Raw genomic sequence first — 13,252 nt, forward strand, 5'->3', positions numbered from 1 at the left:
CTGCTGGAAGGTACACAGTGGTCCCCAGGGGTCGGTACGAGGGCCACTGCTTTTTTTGATATATATTGCTGACTTGGACTTGGGTGTACAGGGCTCAATTTCAAAATTTGCAGGCGACACAAAACTTGGAAGTGTAGTAAACAGTGAGGAGGATAATAATACACTTCAAGAGGACATAGACAGGCTGGTGGAATGGGTGGACACATGGCAGATGACGTTTAATGCAGTGAAGTACGAAGTGATATATTTTGGCAGGAAGAACGAAGAGGGGCAATATAAACTAAATGGTTCAATTCTAAAGGGGGTGCAGGAACAGAGAGACCTGGGGGTATATGTGCACAAATCTTTGAAGGTGGCAGGACAGGTTGAGAAAGCAGTTAAAAAAGGCATACATGATCCTGGGGTTTATAGAGGCATAGATCAGTTACGTGGATAGACTGGAGAAGCTGGGGTTGTTCTCCTTAGAGCAGAGAAGGTTGACAGGAGATTTGATAGAGGTGTTCAAAATCATAAAGGGTTTAGATAAAGTAAATAAAGAGAAACTGTTCCCATTGGCAGAAGGATCGAGAACCAGAGGGCACAGATTTACGGTGATTGGCAAAAGAGTCAAAGGCGACATGAGGAAAAACTTTTTTACGCAGCGAGTAGTTATGATCTGGAATGCGCTGCCTGAAAGGGTGGTGGAGGCAGATTCAATCGTGGCTTTCAAAAAGGAATTGGATAAATACTTGAAAGGAAAAAAATTGCAGGGCTACGGGGGAATGGGACTAACTGGATTGGTCTTACAAAGAGCCGGCGCGGGCTTGATGGGCTGAATGGCCTTCTTCTGTGCTGTAACAATTCTATGATTCTATGCTTTTATGATTCTATTCTGTAGTCTCTCCACATAGCTGATGTCCCTCATCCCTGGTATCATTCTAGTAAATCTCCACTGCACCCTATCCAAAACCCTGACAAATGATCTGCTATTTTTTCCGACCAATTAATCTGAGCCTGGTCTCCTTTCATCCCATCAAAATGAGCTAATGGAGTAATTGGTTGCTGCATGGATCTCCACTTAGAGCTGGAATTTGAACGACACAGGCAAGTGAGGCATGTAGCTCAGGGAATCCAATTAGTTTTTTCCCCGTTGAGCATCAAAGACACAATTGCTTGCACGGCTGGATGCTTTCCAGTAGTTTCCCCAAGCTGTTTCACTTGGTTGTCTCCACATAGTTGTGATATTTAGAAATGGCTGAGTAATCACATCTGATCTATGTTGGAGAAAAAAATAGTGAAAGGGCTTGAAAAGCTGATTGATGACGGATAAACCTCGAGCAACCTCAATCTTTATTGTTGCTGTTGGCAACTTTGATCTTCTACAAAGAGAAGAGAATGGTTTAGCTATGTTCAGCAGGCTGCAGGGAAAACCTGTTCTTGCTCCTGGATTCAGTAAATTCCAAAGCCATGCAGATCAAAGCACTTGATGTGGATAAGCTAATCTATAAGAAAGATAGAACTTGCATTTATATAGTGCCTTTCACAACCTCATGGCATCCCTAAGCACTTTACAGCCAAGAAGTACTTTTAAAGTGTAGTCATTGTATTGTAGGAAATTTGTGCTCAGCAAGGCCTCACAAACAGCAATGTATTAATGGCAATCTGTTTTAGTGTTGTTGGTTGAGGGATAAATGTTGTTCCCTGCTCTTCTTTGAAATAGAGCCATGGGATCTTTTAAGTCCATTTGAGAGGGCAGATGGGACCTTGGTTTAACATCTCATCTGAAAGACGGTATCTCCGACAGTGCGGCACTCCTTCAGCACTGCCCTGAAATGTCAGCCTACCTTTTGTGCTCAAGTCTCTGGAGTGGGGCCATGATCCCACAACCTTCTAACTCAGGGATGAGCGTGCTACCAACTGAGCCACAGCTGACGGGACAAGGAGTAGAATCTACGGCAGGAACTAGAGTCTGCTCTCTACAACAATGGAGAGTCGTGGCTGAATTGTCAACCCGCTCTGAGATTAAGGCCCGGAATTTGCTCTGAGTGGCAAATGAACGGTGCCCACCGCTCATTAGATTTAAACTTAACCACCAATGATCAGTGGGCTTTAGTGCACGAACTTCCTCTAATGACGAGCTGCAAAAAGTGCAGGGTCCTCTCCCGGGAATCTGAGCTGTGTGAGCGGGAAAAGGATCTCGCTGCTCCCTCAACCAATCAGATTGAAGCATCCTTGACAAGCCGTGCGGAGTCAGAACCAGGAAGTGAAAGTTACAACAGTAAATTCAATGTAAAATCAGTTAGAGAAAGCGAAATAAAGAGAGGGTAAGAAATGTTGAATTAAAAGACAGAGATAAAAGAGACAGAAAGAAAAAGTAAGAAAATAAAAATGTAACTTTTTTGAATATCCAACAACAATTTAAATCGGAAGGAATGAGACTCCACATTTTTATAAGTTAATTTTCAGTGCCAGAGAGGTTGTTTGGCAGTCATTTAAACTCTCCATTGTTGTAGAGAGCAGACTTTAGTTCCTGCCATAGATTCTACTCCTTGTACCATCAGCTGTGGCTCAGTTGGTAGCACGTTCATCCCTGAGTTAGAAGGTTGTGGGACCATTAAAAGTTAGCTCAGGCCTAAAAAACTGAGCATATCTTTCTTTGTGTTGATTAGTTCCTTTCCAGTTGGGCAGGAGAGCAATTTCGCCCTGGTCCATTCATTTCACCGGCGAGGTGTCCTTCCCGCACAGCTTTCGGATGAGCAGGACATCTGGTAGAGCAACTTCTGGATTTGCGCGCTCAACTGCGCATGTGTGCTCGCCGGAAACTGCTCTTCTATTTGCCCTTAAATAACGGTGAGTGCTGTTCGGCGCTGCGTTATTTTTGGAGCAAATTCCGGGCCATTGATTGCAGTGGCATCACAAGAATTGGTTGCATTTAAACTGGATCTCAGGAACACAAGAGCCACATTGTGAAGAACCAAGTGCAGAACCAGATAACAGGATCTCCAGCTTCATCCAAGCATACACTAGACACGATTATAAACAGGTGTGTTTAATAATAAAATCAGAAAATGCTGGAAATACTCAGCAAGTCAGGCAGCATCTGTAGAGAAAGAAACAGAGTTAATGTTTCAGGTCAGATGACCTTCCATCCACAGATGCTGCCTGACTTGCTGAGTATTTTCAGTATTTTCTGCTTTTATTTCAGATTTCCAGCATTCACAGTATTTTGCTTTTGATTTTGTGTTTAATAATACATGGGAACTGTGGTATAGGCCAGCAACAGAACATGAAATAGCCTCCCTCTCTCTTTCTCTAGCTCTCAACTTCCCCCCTCTCCTCCATTAGTGGGATGTGCCACAACTCTCTCTCCCACAGTCCACCTCCTTGGTAGCGTTACAGCATTTATATAGAATTTTCAGTCACTGCCCCTCTCGTATCCCAATCATTGCCTAAAAATCTTTTTTCCCCCTTGAATACAGAAGTTCAAATGCAAAGATAGCCATTAGCTCACTGATTAAGAGGGTGGGTAATCTGGCGGGGAGGCTAATCTTGATGGGTCTGCAGCAGCATCTTAAACGGGAGAAACGGAAGTGGTGTCGTAAGTGAAAGGGAGTAGCGGTTTATAGTGGCAGAGAAAGCTTTGCAGAACCTACAGCAGCGAGGAGATCATATGTTGGAAGCCTTTAAGACTCAAAACACACAAGCGACTGCAATAAAAATGAGTGCCAGACATGCTATCTGCTTTCCCTGACTGCAGCTAAGGATCCCTTTAAATACCGCTGGAAATGGCCACTTCCCAACTTGTACCGTGCATGGTTTGTGGGTGGATTGAGGAACCACTGGTAGTAATACGGGTAGAGACGAAAATGGCGTCGGAGTCGTAACTGCGTCATTTGACCCTGATTTGCATATATTAACGAGGCTACCACCTGCTTCTCGCGGGAGCTTTGGCCTCCTAAGTCGGGGTCCGCCTGAAAATTGGAATGGGTGGACAACCAATGGTAAATCGGTGGGTCAATGCTCCACTCAATTTTGGTCCTGCTACTATGTTTTAAGGCATAAACAGGGCGGTAACAAGTCAAAAATTGGCCTCATCCCCATCTACTTAGAGACTGTAAGCTTATTGTATAAAATAGTAGGAATCTGTGCGCTGTGCTATTGTGGGGTACAGTTTTATTTTTGAGCAGTGCATGTTGGCAGTGCTTGCATCAAAAGTGACTGGTCAGGAAGATGGGAATTGTCATGTGATTGAGGAGTCTTGGGTCAGACCCAATCTTTGGAATAACTTACTCCTCTAAATTGGTCACAAGGGAATGTTTGAGCTGTCTTCTTCAACATAGAATTTTAAGAGGCCCTTCACAGCTTCACTTATAGAAAGTTTTGAAACCACTTATTTTAGCACACTTAATTGACGATACAGTTCTATCCTCTCTTGCCCAGGTTCAGAAACGTTAAGAGTTTAGGAAGACAGTTTAGCTAGGTGGCAATGCCCTTGATCTCATTAAGGTAGAAGGTGAGAACGCAATCTTAAACTTTGCCTATACTTTGAAGGATTTCTGTCAAAACCCCCATCATTTCACATTTTAAAACTAACACAGCCATTAAACTACATGCCGTGAATAATTTATTTGTCACGCATGAAATAGTATTAGTAAATTAAAGCTTTTTTTTGTTCTTTTGTAATGGAAAGATCTAAAAGTTGACTTTTATCTGAGAAGATTGGGAAAGGCAGAATAAAGTGGAGCTCGTACTACAGTGGAAAAATCGCTAAATAGATCTATGGGATTAACCATTAATTTTATCCTTTTGATTGCAGAGACCAAGTCTGGTCACAGTTGTGGAGTGGATTGACTACGAAACACTGGCGTTATTGTTTGGAATGGTAATTAAAATTCTTTTAGCTGGGATTATTTCATTCACACAAATTCATTTTTTTTAGCATATATCTCTTTCAAGCAGAGTAGCTGTGGAGCAGAATTTAATTTTTAACCTCAATCTCACCATCTGTCGGTTTTACTAAATGTTTTCAGCATCTGCACAAAACATTTTTTGCCCATCAAGTCTGACGAAATTTGATTTGCTTCGGCTGAGCGAGCCCAGAATTTAAACATTCAGATGCTTCACTCTCAGGAAGTAAGATGTGGGTTCTCAGGTGTTGCAAACCATATGCTTGACATATGGGAACATGCATCATCTAAGAGTCTCGAGCATGACTCTTCAAATCTGGTCTTATGTTTATTGTGACAATCTTGCGCGAACTGTCAAAGTAGCACTTCTCAAGGGTCTTGTGCTACTGATGTTTGAACTACCCTGTGGACCACAATGGGACTCTTGTCAGTCGCAATCAGGGGGATAAAAATTGTCTAATAGCAGGATGTAATAGTTCTGGTCAAAATGAGATTCAGTTGTATACAAGGATGCTTTACTTAATGATGCTGATGGGTGGCCATATATATTAAATATTAAAAGATTACCAAAATCAAATTACCCAGTTTGTTTACAAAGCTGCAGAGAGCTGTCATATTAATGAGTCATTTGTTGTTTTAAACAAGATTAGTGTAATTGGAACAATACAAGACACCACAGCATTAGTCACACTGACATTCAAAGGGATTCTTGTGCAAACGCTATGCTCACCTTCCTGGATATTTACAATAATCATTTCCAAATACCATTTTCAGAAGTGGATCCCATATTCTGTAAGGATTCCAGAATTGTTGCAACCTTAAGTGTAAGATGCCTCACTGTAAAGCCTAGATATCCCACCATTAGAAATGCCATTGTCTGTTCCTGTCGTGACTTGATACTGTCACACTTACATTCAGTGGACTTTGCTAGTTTTTTACATGGGGGCAGATTTTCAGCTTTTTGCCCGGGCGTAAAACTGGCGCTGCAGAATAACCGCCTGTTACAGAAACCGCCATTTTTCATTTCCATCTGTAAAGAGAAACGACAGGTTCATGTTTCGGGTGTAGTCTCTTTTAATCTAACCTGCCCGTTGGGAAACTGATGGGATCAGGTGCAACGCTGGTTTTACACCATGCCATTGCAGTCAATAGAGAGTAATATTGGGCGGGATGTAAAAACGACATTGCACCCGATCCTGTGGGTTTCCGGCCCCAGCAAGTTAGTTTAAAATGACTCCCTTTATCTGTGATAGGGCCACTGCCCAAAACATTAACCCTTCTTTTCTCTTTACAGATGCTGATGAAGCAATTTCTGTTTTTATTTCAGACTTATAGCAGTTGCTGTTTTTTTAATGTTCTTTTTATCCCTATTCCTTGGAACTGGCTGCCAGTATATATGTTCCAATGTGACTTGGTGAGAGTTTGCTTCATAAGGGGGTAAAAGGCTAAGATTGAAATCCTGGATCTTTATGGGCAGTCAAAAAAAAATGATATGGAAAATGATCTGATCTGCTGTCACTGCTGTGTATGGAAGGGATTAGATAGCATTCATTTCATGTCCTCGTGAGTAATTTACTTACATTTCAAAAACTTTGCAAATGTTAAATTCAACAAGGCTGAGTGAAAAGGCGTCAATCATGGCTTGGGCCGTAGGCCAGGATTTTCAACTTGTGCGCTCGCGATTTTGCTCCCATTTATTTTAATGGACAGGAAACGCAGAAGTGGAAAATCCTAACCAAAGAGTCTGTCGAATGTTCATAATATATATCAATGGCGCAATCCTGATCATGTCCTTGAAATTATTCCTTTTAAATAAATAAATCCTTCTGAAAACAATGGCAGAGTCCCATGCAGCTGTCAAATTGGATATTCCCCATCTGGCCTGTTGGAGTTTTCAATTTTGCAATGTTTGGAAAGATGATTAATTTTTAGATAATTTTTAAATTTAACATATACTACTATCAATATATTAACATGTATATTACAATCCTACATATCAAATGACAAAATTACGTACCATTTTGATTGATCGCGTGCAAAAACACTAAGGATGCTTCAGTTTGTTTAAATTTCTGTATATTTGAGCACAGACCAAAGATCAGAACTGCTACCCTTCTGGTCTGCGTGGCTCAGTTCCACATGAGTAATTGCAGTATATGATCATGCAGATAATTTGGCGGAAGAAAATTATTTTACCTCTAATTTTCTCTCCTTCTCCTTGAAAGTGGTGATTCATTCATACTAAGCTGAGCTCCGTGGGAGCTGAGGCCAAATGCAACCTACTACTGCTGAGATTAGCCAGCTCAGCACACACCAGAGATTGCAACTGGGTCCTTTCTGACCTGTATGGTTCAGCACTAAATGCACTGAGTCATCATGAAGGATGCAGATAAAGACTTTCATCAGGTCTCATTTGTATTGAAATTCTAACATGGGAGATATATAAAATGAAAACAAAAAGAATTGCAGTTTCTGTATCTTTTTATTAAAATAATACTGATTCAATACAGATACTGACAGAAAAGTACTTTGTATTTTCGTTTTCTTTAGCAATCAGGGACATCAACTTTGCATAATTAAGGATCTTTCCCTTAGTTCACTTGGCTTCCTGTACCCAATAATTAATTTTGGAGAGAATGACACCAGCAGGTAATAGAACAGATTTGAGATAATATTTACCAATCCCATTTTATTAATCTCAAAAATGTTGGCAGCTTAATATCAATTGTATTGTCTGCCCAATTGATGAAACCACCATGGTGGTTTGAGTTTATTAAACATAAGAACAGTGACTAGGCAAATGCTTTAGATAAGATTTTATTTTAAAAGCAGTAGATTTTCTACACAATGGCTATGAATGGAAGAAAATCCATTCAAATGTTCCTGAGACTATACAGAGTATGCGTGTACATTTTTAAGAGGTGGAAAGGAGAGATGATTGCTCACTACTGATTTCCTTCCTTTTTGCGAGGCTCAGTCATAGACGATTGAGATCAGGACACTTCCACAGCTATAATTTGTCCCATATGTTTATATCATTGTACAACCAGTGTGTCTGTATATTTATAGTTTGACATATGCAAAACTTGTTTTTTAGTCAAGCTGTGGACCTCATGGAATGTTACACCACAGAAACAGGTCATTAGACCCATTGGCCTAGAAATTGAATTGCACCCGAATTTGGGTGCGATCCGGGTGCCCATCATCTCTGGTTCCATCTCTTGTACTTTTTCTTTCTCTGTTCTTACACTGAACCTAATTTTATTGATTATTGTTTCTCAAATGTTCTCCTATGTTTTGTAATGGTTCACATTTTACTATACCCAGATTGCTTTGGATATGAAAATTATTCCAGAAATTATTTTACTTTATGCCAGAGGGTGGAATTCTCTATTTATAGTGGCAGTTTGGTGTCTGATTCAGGTAGATGTGGATGGGTCCACTCCAACATCTGATTGTTAACGTAAAAACATCACTGATAGAAAAAAAGAAAGACTTGCATTTATATAGCGCTTTCATGACCTCAGGATGTCCCAAAGCGCTTTACAGCCAATTAAGTACTTTTGAAGTCGTCACTGTTGTAATGTGGGAAACATGGCAGCCAATTTGCACACATCAAGTTCCCACAAACAGCAATGAGATACATGACCAGATAATCTGTTTTTGGTGGTGTTGGTTGAGGGATAAATGTTGGCAGAACACTAGGAAAACTCCCCTGATATTCTTCAAAAAGTGCTGTGGAATCTTTTACCTGGGGCCTCAGTTTAATGTCTCATCCGAAAGACGGCATCTCCAACGGTGCAGCGTTCCCTCAGTACTGCACCGAAGTGCCAGCCTAATTATGTGCTACAAATCTCTGGAGTGGGGCTTGAACCTACACACTTCTGACTCAGAGGTGAGAGTGCTACCCATGAGCCAAGGCTGACACTAACATAGGGAGAAAAATAAAACCTGAAAGTGACCATAATTTAGATATTAACATATGAATATATAATGCCTTTGGATGAAATTACTTTCCTTACTATTTTAACAGAAGCATTAACCTGTTTATTCTAAGGAGTTAACGTCTCCTTTAAAATAGCAAAGACTTGGATTTTCAGCTTCTGACCTCAGAAGCCCTTGGTTTCCCGCCCATTCATTTTAATGGAAATAAAAATCGTAGGCTGCCAAGGGCAGAAGTGAAAGTCATTTCATATCAGTGCGATGAGCACAGAGTAATTTCTGACACTTTGCCCTATGTGATTCAAACACTATATATAAACTAGGTGTATTGTTAGTTAATAAAATCGGCCAGATGAGATTACAGTTTGTAGCATTGTGCATTGAAAAGCATTCTCGATTTCTGTCAGATGTTTTAGCTGACGTTTACTGTACCTGTAACTGCTAATTAGAGCTTTATATGTTAAGGTAAAGTCACATTGAGAAAAAGTGTAAGAAATGTGAGTAAAAGTAATGAGTATAAAGCCAAACTTTGAAACCAATGTCCTTCCACTCATTGTGCTATTTATTCTTTTTTTAAAGATGATTTTGGTGGCAATATTTTCAGAAACTGGCTTTTTCGAATACTGTGCTGTCAAGGTGAGTGGAAGAAGTTTTATTTCCCTCAACTCTGATAAGAAGAGCCAAGCAATTAAACTGGTGGCTTCTGATGAATTTGTTAGCATAAGCATTCTGTCGTTGAGTGACTAATGAACACAAATAGAGGAATGAAAGAATTGAGTTCAGAATTTAAAAGAACATCTTTCACATATAGTCTGTGCTTAGTATTTGAGACAACTCCCTCAAGTTAATTGCCACAAAACCCATGATAAAGTTTACAGGCGATTTAAGCAGTACGTTGTTAGCAATAATTTGTGCATTTTCTCTGCAGCAGTTGGTTATATGGGGAGAAAATTAGAGTTGTAGTAATGTGCTCTAGAGAACTGGATTATTTGCAAGAGAATTAAAAATATGCTCTGTCAAATGCTGGAGATTGCTGTAGTTTATTACTAACAGCACTACAATGTAATGTGCATGAATACGCATTCCACTGTGTGGTTATATGGCTACACATTACTACTGATTTCATTGTGCTGAACAGGCGCAAGTAGTTCTGGCCAGTCAGCTTCTGCGCTACATATGGTCTGCAATGCAAGGCAAATAGTTGACAAGTGCGCTATTGTAGAGTGTCAGAAAAATGAATCTGGATCAAGAGAAGTGGGGAAGAAGGAATTGCAAAATGGGTGTGGTGTGGAGCCTCACTGGTGAACAAAGGTAATGCAACAGCACACGGGGAAAAATTTATGAATGATATTTGTTTACATGTTTCTGAAATGAGTCTGGCTAAGTATGCATAACATTTGGGATTACATAAGAAGTTACTCTATTCTGAATGTGTGAACTATGTTTCATAAGTAGATGTGGATATCATTTAGAAGGAGCAGCTGCTCAGATCAGCTTTAAATCCTTTCCTCTGGGCACTTTGATTTGTAATGGCAGTTAGGGGCTTGTTGAAAAGTCACTGGTGAGACATTGTCCAATAACTGAAAATTGTAATTGGCAGGGGTTCGAAACTGGACGGTGGAAATTCCTAGTTGTTTCTTTTAAGCTTAGAAATTGGCATTGACAATACTAAGAACCTGCATTTATATAGCATCTTTTACAACCTCAGGAAGTCCCAAAGCGCTTCACAGACACTGAAGTACTTTTGAAGTGTAATCACTGTTGTAATGTAGGAAACGTGGCAGCCCAATTTGTGCACAGCAAGATCCCACCAACAGCAATGAGATAATGACCAGATAATCTGTTTTAGTGATGTTGGTTAAGGGATAAATATTGGCCAGGACATTGAGGAGAACTCCCCCTGTTCTTTTCCAAATAATGCTATGAAATCTTTTATGTCCAGCTGAAAGGGCAGACAGGGACTGAGTTCAACATCTCATAAATGGCAGCACAACTGACAGTGCAGCACATCCCCCCAGTACCACACTGACATCTGTAGTGGGTAAGTTAGTCATAGAGTCATAGAGTCATACAGCACGGATAGAGGCCCTTCGGCCCATTGTGTCCGCGCCGGCCATCAGCCCTGTCTACTCTAATCCCATATTCCAGCATTTGGTCCGTAGCCTTGTATGCTATGGCATTTCAAGTGCTCATCCAAATGCTTCTTGAATGTTGTGAGGGTTCCTGCCTCCACAACCCTTTCAGGCAGTGAGTTCCAGACTCCAACCACCCTCTGGGTGAAAAAGTTCTTTCTCAAATCCCCTCTAAACCTCCCGCCTTTTACCTTGAATCTATGTCCCCTTGTTATAGAACCCTCAACGAAGGGAAAAAGCTCCTTAGTATCCATCCTATCTGTGCCCCTCATAATTTTGTACACCTCAATCATGTCCCCCCTCAGCCTCCTCTGTTCCAAGGAAAACAAACCCAATCTTCCCAGTCTCTCTTCATAGCTGAAGCGCTCCAGCCCTGGTAACATCCTGGTGAATCTCCTCTGCACCCTCTCCAAAGTGATCACATCCTTCCTGTAGTGTGGCGACCAGAACTGCACACAGTACTCCAGCTGTGGCCTAACCAGTGTTTTATACAGCTCCATCATAACCTCCTTGCTCTTATATTCTATGCCTCGGCTAATAAAGGCAAGTTGTTAGAAGGTATTCTGAGAGACAGGATCTACAGGCATTTGGAGAGGCAGGGACTGATTAGGAACAGTCAGCATGGTTTTGTGAGAGGAAAATCATGTCTCACGAATTTGATTGAGTTTTTTGAAGGGGTAACCAAGAAGATAGATGAGGGCTGTGCAGTAGACGTGGTCTACATGGACTTTAGCAAAGCCTTTGACAAGGTACCGCATGGTAGGTTGTTACATAAGGTTAAATCTCACGGGATCCAAGGTGAGGTAGCCAATTGGATACAAAATTGGATTGACGACAGAAGACAGAGGGTGGTTGTAGAGGGTTGTTTTTCAAACTGGAGGCCTGTGACCAGCGGTGTGCCTCAGGGATCGGTGCTGGGTCCGCTGTTATTTGTTATTTATATTAATGATTTGGATGAGAACTTAGGAGGCATGGTTAGTAAGTTTGCAGATGACACCAAGATTGGTGGCATTGTGGACAGTGAAGAAGGTTATCTAGGATTGCAATGGGATCTTGATAAATTGGGCCAGTGGGCCGATGAATGGCAGATGGAGTTTAATTTAGATAAATGTGAGGTGATGCATTTTGGTAGATCAAATCGGGCCAGGACCTACTCCGTTAATGGTAGGGCATTGGGGAGAGTTATAGAACAAAGAGATCTAGGAGTACAGGTTCATAGCTCCTTGAAAGTGGAGTCACAGGTGGATAGGGTGGTGAAGAAGGCATTCAGCATGCTTGGTTTCATTGGTCAGAACATTGAATACAGGAGTTGGGATGTCTTGTTGAAGTTGTACAAGACATTAGTAAGGTCACACTTGGAATACTGTGTACAGTTCTGGTCACCCTATTATAGAAAGGATATTATTAAACTAGAAAGAGTGCAGAAAAGATTTACTAGGATGCTACCGGGACTTGATGGTTTGACTTATAGGGAGAGGTTGGATAGACTGAGACTTTTTCCCCTGGAGAGTAGGAGGTTTAGGGGTGATCTTATAGAAGTCTATAAAATAATGAGGGGCATAGATAAGGTAGATAGTCAAAATCTTTTCCCAAAGGTAGGGGAGTCTATAACGAGGGGGGCATAGATTTAAGGTGAGAGGGGAGAGATACAAAAGGGTCCAGAGGGGCAATTTTTTCACTCAAAGTGTGGTGAGTGTCTGGAATGAGCTGCCAGAGGCAGTAGTGGAGGCAGGTACAATTTTGTCTTTTAAAAAGCATTTGGACAGTTACATGGGTAAGATGGGTATAGAGGGATATGGGCCAAGTGCAGGCAAATGGGACTAGCTTAGTGGTATAAACTGGGCGACATGGACATGTTGGGCCGAAGGGCCTGTTTCCATGTTGTAAACTTCTATGATTCTATGATTCTAGATTATGTGCTCAAGTCTCTGGAGTGCTCCTTGAACCCACAACCTTCTGAGTCCATGGTGAAAATGCTGCCACTGAGCCAAGGCTGATATCCACACTACTGCTACTGGATGGATGTTGAACATGTTCATGTTGCACTCCTCCTCTATCCACTATTTTAGCAGAGAGATTAATGCCTGAGTCATAATTGCAGACAGAAGCATGCCATACAAATGCATTAAATGTCTGTCCACTATTATCAGTAACAGTAGTTTCTACTCTTTGGGCTCTTATTTTATTTCTCTCTGCGCTAATATAAAGTCCACTGGTCATCCAGTGCGCATATTTGAAAGCTCCTTTCAAACTCTTACTCACATTGTCTGCTGTTCATTTCTGTCACACTTC

The 13,252-nt window shown here is 41.1% G+C and overlaps 1 protein-coding gene across 1 annotated transcript in view; it reads left to right on the forward strand.

Moving 5' to 3' along the window:
• oca2 (oculocutaneous albinism II) overlaps window positions 1-13,252 on the forward strand; it is a 386,742-nt gene that overhangs the window by 139,538 nt on the left and 233,952 nt on the right. Inside the window, exons 10-11 of the mRNA XM_067985374.1 lie at window positions 4,796-4,861; window positions 9,408-9,464. Coding sequence (XP_067841475.1) covers window positions 4,796-4,861; window positions 9,408-9,464 — 123 coding nt within the window. The remainder of the gene's footprint in view (window positions 1-4,795; window positions 4,862-9,407; window positions 9,465-13,252) is intronic.

The sequence above is a fragment of the Heptranchias perlo genome, chromosome 6, assembly GCF_035084215.1.
Source record: "Heptranchias perlo isolate sHepPer1 chromosome 6, sHepPer1.hap1, whole genome shotgun sequence".
Taxonomy (NCBI): Eukaryota; Metazoa; Chordata; class Chondrichthyes; order Hexanchiformes; family Hexanchidae; genus Heptranchias; species Heptranchias perlo.